Source organism: Aphis gossypii, chromosome X (genome assembly GCF_020184175.1).
Source record: "Aphis gossypii isolate Hap1 chromosome X, ASM2018417v2, whole genome shotgun sequence".
NCBI classification, from domain to species: domain Eukaryota; kingdom Metazoa; phylum Arthropoda; class Insecta; order Hemiptera; family Aphididae; genus Aphis; species Aphis gossypii.
This window is the reverse complement of record NC_065533.1, coordinates 18,919,892-18,926,566: the sequence shown is the minus strand read 5'-3', so window position 1 is coordinate 18,926,566 and position 6,675 is coordinate 18,919,892. Positions and strand designations below refer to the sequence as shown.

At 23.0% G+C, this 6,675-nt stretch overlaps 1 protein-coding gene across 6 annotated transcripts in view; it reads left to right on the top strand.

Moving 5' to 3' along the window:
* The first annotated feature begins 2,721 nt into the window (after nucleotides 1-2,721).
* LOC114122500 (transcription-associated protein 1-like) overlaps nucleotides 2,722-6,675 on the top strand; it is a 29,417-nt gene continuing 25,463 nt past the window's right edge. For 2 of the 6 annotated variants that reach the window (XM_050205265.1, XM_027985178.2), the window contains exons 1-9: nucleotides 2,722-3,283; nucleotides 3,342-3,488; nucleotides 4,335-4,476; nucleotides 4,568-4,669; nucleotides 4,887-5,093; nucleotides 5,314-5,460; nucleotides 5,840-6,006; nucleotides 6,118-6,347; nucleotides 6,420-6,624. In XM_050205265.1, coding sequence (XP_050061222.1) covers nucleotides 4,348-4,476; nucleotides 4,568-4,669; nucleotides 4,887-5,093; nucleotides 5,314-5,460; nucleotides 5,840-6,006; nucleotides 6,118-6,347; nucleotides 6,420-6,624 — 1,187 coding nt within the window. In that variant the 5' untranslated portion in view covers nucleotides 2,722-3,283; nucleotides 3,342-3,488; nucleotides 4,335-4,347. The remainder of the gene's footprint in view (nucleotides 3,284-3,341; nucleotides 3,489-4,334; nucleotides 4,477-4,567; nucleotides 4,670-4,886; nucleotides 5,094-5,313; nucleotides 5,461-5,839; nucleotides 6,007-6,117; nucleotides 6,348-6,419; nucleotides 6,625-6,675) is intronic. The other 4 variants (XM_050205263.1, XM_050205261.1, XM_050205262.1 and 1 more) reach the window with 4 other exon arrangements.

Sequence of the window (6,675 nt, the reverse complement as noted above, 5' to 3'; positions counted from 1 at the left end):
TTTTGTTTCTTATATTAGTGTATGAATAAAATGTATTATTTTTGTTTTTAACCAAGTTATATTATGTTTGTTTAAAATTAATTATTTGCATTTTGAAATATTAAAACCACATTTTGAAGGAGACATTAATTTTATAGATACAGAAGTTTTTTAACTTATGATAAAGTTACTCATATTAATATATACAGTATTGATCATATAAAATAAGTTAAAAAAAATATATTCACAACACTCCACTTTAAATTTATTTGAAATTAATAATAATAAAAATAATGATTTTGTTCAAATAGTCTATTTAAGGCATATTCATTCATAGGCATGTGCAGCCTCTGGTTTAATTAATTAAATTAATTCGGCCCATTCTTCAAATTTACTGGCCCATAGTTTTACTTTTTTTACTATTGGGTATCAAAATTTAAATTATATTGGTTATTTGTTTTATTTTTTGGATAAAAAGTTTTACAGTAAGGTACCAAGCCACTAAAGGTGTTTAGGTGTACTTTTCTACAATCCTATAGTTAATATTTACTATTTAAAATCATGGCTATTTTTAAAGCAGTAGTAGACAAGTCTATTAGTTTATTTATACTGGTAAATTCTACAATCATAAAATATTTATTAATACTTAACCAAAAAAAAGAAACCATTTCTATAATTTTTTTTATTTACAATGGTTGTCATTTGTGGAAATATAATTTTACCTAGGCCCATTATTCAATATTTACTGACTGCGGTAGCGTCAATAAAAGCATAAAAAAGCATATGCTGCCTCTGCTGCCCCCATACGCACGCCTATGTATTCATTATATTAATTAGAGACTGTTGACTGTTCTAAAATAAAATATAGCTCTAGATCATGTAATAATTTTTAAAATAATAAACACTCGAGACTCAACGTGTAAATAGTTTAAAAATAAATAATTTATATTTAAAAATTATTTTACTTAAATTATTCATTAACTATTTAAACAGCTTAGACCCTTTATTTAAAGTTTTTTTATAATGAAGTATAGTTATTAATACACTTTATAATATCAATTATTAACATTTGTTTTACGTATACAATATATATATAAAATTTTATTATAATTTTTAAAAATATGAAATATGTATTAGTTTATATAATAATTATTTTTATATGAATTAATTATTAAATCATATGTAAAAATGTGTGTCTAAGATTTTTTGATTATTCATATTTCTGTTTCAAAATAAAGAAGAAGTTTAGTAAAATTAGCAGTTGATATTTACCAACTATGTAAAGTTAACTGTTGAAAATAAATTACCAATATCTGTAAACAAAAGCAAGCATAAAAATAAGTGGATTGCAACTTTGTAAGATATGTATTTTATTGCATAAGAATATCACTGTGTACATATATTTTCTAAACATTGAAAAATACTTAAATGAAATTTCTGGAGTTATTTCCATATTAAGATCTCACTTTAAACTACTAGAAAAGGCAGTTCAAATCTTATGTCAACAACAAATTATCCAGCTTCAACTTATAATTCTATAATCTATTTTGAAGTTACAATAAACATAAAAATTGATCTCATAATGTTTTGGTTTTTAATTGTTCAGTATGAGTAACATGTCAATTAATGATATTAAGTTTAAGGTATAGCAACAATTTCTTTTTAACTATTTTATCTCTAATAATATAATCATTTTAAGAGAAATTTGTTTGTCCATTATTTTGAATAAATCTTAATTAATCATCTACCTTGATACAACTTGAGAAAAATTCCATGGCTTAGTCAGTTTTAAAAACTAAGTCTAATTCAAGTTAAGGCTTTCTATTTCTTGAAGTCTGATTCACATTTGAACTAACTTTAATAAATAGTAAGCAACTCAAAGATTAGTATAAATGCCACTGATCAAAACTAAATAAATTAAAAAATAGTTTTACATTAGAATTATACCAAATTTGACCACCTTCTCAAAAAAAAAAAAAATATCTAATTTGTTAATCCCTATGTAGATAATTTTTATTTATTCTGTTTAAGCAATTGTAAAAATTTTGTACATTTTAACTTGGTTTTTAAGTAATAATAGTAAGTAATATAAATAGGTATCACTTCAATGTAAATTTCAATAAGATAATTATTAAAGTATAGGTAAGACTATGTGGACTATGCTTTTACTTTCATAGTCATAACTTTCATAACAAAATTTGTTAATCATGATCGTGTGAGGAAGATAGATCATAGACATATAAAAGGTATTTTGCTTAAAATATTAATTCTTGCTGAGAAATGAATGATGCACACTACATACCTCACGAAAAAAAAAATCATAGGTAGGTATCTATAACAATTATAAAGTTATACAATTACAATTTATAAACACCTAATATTATTTTATATGTTACTTTTAAAGGTAAATATGAAAACGTAATGTAAGAACGTGTATTATTTATGACTTTGATTTAGGTATGTTGACAAGTATGTTCAATTGATATTTCACAGTTACATCTTCTCAATTTATTAGCAAGGGTCTAAAATGTAAACGATAAAAATAATATTTTAGGGACAAATTTTTTTTTATAGATACCTGCGGGCCCAACAAGCCTAAATGAAAAATTATCGTGATGAAATAAAAAAAATTATAAAACGATGTAATATTATATTATTCGTAATAAAATACAGTAAAAAACAATTTATCGCTCTTATCATTCTTTATCAGTAAATGAATATCAGTTAGAAATATTCACCACTTACAATTTACGTGGATAGTGACCATTCAAAGTCGGCTAGTATTTGTTAGTTTATTTATATTTATTCGTGGGAACGACCAGAAATCGGGACAATAAAAAATAATGCGTTTCATTTGGCGGCGCTAAGTTGCAGCCACACGCACCTTGGTCGATCGTCATTCGCCGCTAGTCACTACTCATTCGTATTCATTCGTTCGGTAGTCGTTGTCGTGTCGTGTCGCCGGTGATAATATTATTGTAATACGCGCGTTTCCCGCAACCGTACAAACGTTATCATTGTAGTTTACGGATTAATTTGAAAAAATTAAATCGATATCGTACAAGCTATAATGATAAATTGTAATAATAATAATAATAATAACAACAACAATAATGTTGCCACCGAAAACGTTTGATTCGAAAATCGATAGAATTCATGTGATCGTTGCACAGTCGAGACGGTGAACTCTCCACAAAGCTGACGTCGTCACATGAACTATGAAGTCCAGTTGACGAAATTCCGCATTCAAATAACCATTCTTTACGGCGCTGTACACTAATATTACCTCAACGATCAATAAATTGTAAATATTTTTGTCAAATTGACGATGTTGGTTTTAATTTTTAATTTTTTTTTTATAGTATCGTATAATTTTAGTTGTGCCTGTTCTACGTTTGTGATCCATTTACCAACAGTTGTGTAATCCGTTAGTACCATCTCGATTATCAACCGTAATAATTCTGGGTGTGTGCAGCTTGTAAACTATTACGCATTGGTCAGTATCTATAGTAAGTATCATTAGTATAAATGTTTATAGGATTTTTTTTTGTATTTTGTTAGGTAAGTAGATTCACTATTTGATATAAAATAAAAAAAATGTTGTGTAGTGTTTTTTGTAATAAAAATATTTACTTTACTTTCATAACAACGCCAGCATTTAAATTTGAGAATAGAAATTATAACAGTTGTATTTTTTATTATCATCACTATTGATATTACATTAATTGTTGTGGTTTCTTTAATTTAAAATTTTTTTCTATCTTGATATAATATTTTTTAATATTGATTGTTTTGTTTTATGTGTAGGTACTTACTATATATTATAATGTAAAATTTACATAACCATATAATATTATTTTATGGGTATAGGTATATAATAGATAATAAGTAAATAAGTAATTAAGTATTTGTTGAAAAGGTTAGATGAAGAAAGTATATTATACTTTACTTAGTATATTACTATTATGTATAAAATAAGTATAATAGGTAGTGTACATTTTATTTTCATTAAGTTTATCAATTAAAAAAAAAGATAAGTAAGAAAATGAAGAATCAAATTGAATACTTTTGTTCTTTTTGTTTTACTAAATAATTAGTTAGTAGTAGCTTATGTTACTATATTACTTCAGTATTTAAATTGAAAATATTAAAGTTGGTTATATTTTATTAATGTATGATGTTTATAATTTAGTATATTGCATTTGAAACTATCTAATACCTTTAAAAATTATTTACTATTTTATTATTTTCATATAAATTATTAAAAATAAATGTACAAAAATAAGATCATTATGTTTTTTTTTTCTACTTAACTAAGGTTATGTGTAAAACCTTAACGTCTATTGAATTTTCAGATTTTGCAAAAACATGGAGCCTGTTCGTAAAATAGTACATCCCAAAACATCAGGTCCAGTGGATTTGACACTGATATTAAATTCTGCTGTGAATATGAAGGTTAAACTGCAGCTTATACAAAAGATTTCCGAAAGTCTTGATGTAATTTGAGTTATATTTAAAAATAATAATAATTATATTATAATTTTTATATAGTAATATTAATAGTTCAGTTTTTAAATTTAATTTTCAGGAATGTTTCCGATCACAAATTTACTTTGATAATATGGTTGTTATTTTACTTAAACTGTTATACACGACTGAGCCAGTTTTTAGCCCAGACAATGATTTATTTGTAAGTATTATTAAATATAGATAACTGTAAATATTAATAAAACATTTTTAAAAAGAAACTTATTTATAACTCATCTTATAACTACAGTCAATATTATTATCAAATATTAAAAGTAGTCAATGTTAGGCATAAAGTATCATATTCTATCATATTTTATGATTAATTATTATAAATATTTAACTGCTTACAACTAATAATTGTATTGTATATTTTATAGAAAATAAGAAAAATCATACTGCAAATAATTAATAAAGTTATTAATAATCATGAAAAAGCAAGAGTTCATCTTCAAAACATTATGAGGACGTGCACAAAAGTTATTGAAACTGATAATGAACAGTGTGCTCTTTGTAGTGTATTAATCATTAAAGAGTTAATAAATCTTTTTAAACCAAAATATGATAGTATTTGTTTAAAAGCAGAGGTATATCAATTATTTTATAAAATTGTTTTATTTTGTTTAATTTTTTTTAGATAATATGTTTTATTGTTATATAAAGTGAATTATCATTATTACATACTGATTTTTCATTATTGGCCTCAGTGAACTTTATTTCTGTACAGAGAATAATTAAAGCATTAATATATTTTTAAAATTTTTTTAAAACTGAAACTAAATAAGCAAAAATATATTTATTTTTTAGATTTATAAGCTGTTAATGCTTATTAAAGATATATATAACAATTCTAGTACTCCAGAAAAAATTTTTAATTATCAAAAAATTTCTGATTTAAAAGAATTAATTAATACTATTCGTTTAACTACAACTATCACAAGAAATTCTGTTAATGTAAGTATTTGTATATTTTTATATATTTACAAAAATAAATTTAATAAATTATTTGTTACATTATTCATAGGCAATTTTTTATAAACCTTATTACCTAACTGTGTTAAAATATAATTCATATTTTAAATTCACTTATTCGTATTACGTTTATATTAAATAATTATTTATTTAATTTAATTATATTACATACATTGAAAAATTAATTTTGATATTTTAAATTTATCATTTGATTTATTTTTAATTGTTATTGTAGTCTTAAGTATTTTTTTTAGAATTTCTTTTACCTAGTAATTATGAACTTAATTGTAAGTCAATTTTAATAAAATTATGATGTTCAATTCTTTGTTAATAATGTAGTTTCTATTTTGTTTGTTTTTAGTATATCTTTGTTCCAATGGGAAAAGTATCATTTAAAGTTTTAAAGGAACTTGCATTATTATTGAAAACATATTATGTGTTTTATAGTGAAGTTCCAGCTTTTAAGAATGACATTTTAGAATTGATTCCAGTACTCATGAGCTTTTTTAATTTGGAAATTAATTACAAGTAAAAAACATTAACATTTTTAAGTATTGATTTATATGACAAAATATTAATTTTAATTCATAATATTTTTACATAAATTATATTTGTTTTATGTTTTTAATTCTATTTCAGACCTGATCTTAGAGATTTAATATTGGATTTAAAACATGCTCAAGTGAGATTATTGTTTTTTTTTTCAATATTTTTAAAATGTACTAAAGATGGAGTTCGTTTATATTGTCCTACATTACCTAGTAGAATTATAAGTTTAATGAACTGTAACATAGCATCAAATATTAGTAGTATTCGTTCAGAATTGCTTTCAGCATTTGAATCTTTTATACTCATTGATTATAAATATGGTACGTTTAATTTATTATTTTAATAAAAATAAAAAATATATCCTTTTAATTATCTTATTTTTATTTTTATAGAATTTCTACCATTCATGGATAGATTTTTAGATGAGACATTAATCACTGGAAGATCCTGGACATCAAAATGTGCATTAAGACCTAAAGCTTATGTATATATTGATCATCTTATTACTCATTTACACAGTCAATTATCAATTAATTATTTAGTTCGTGTAATTCATTTACATTTTACTAATTTATTAGATTCTACTCTCCAACCTGAGTAAGTCACTATAGTATAAGATATTAAAATACAATATTTTTTTGACTTAAA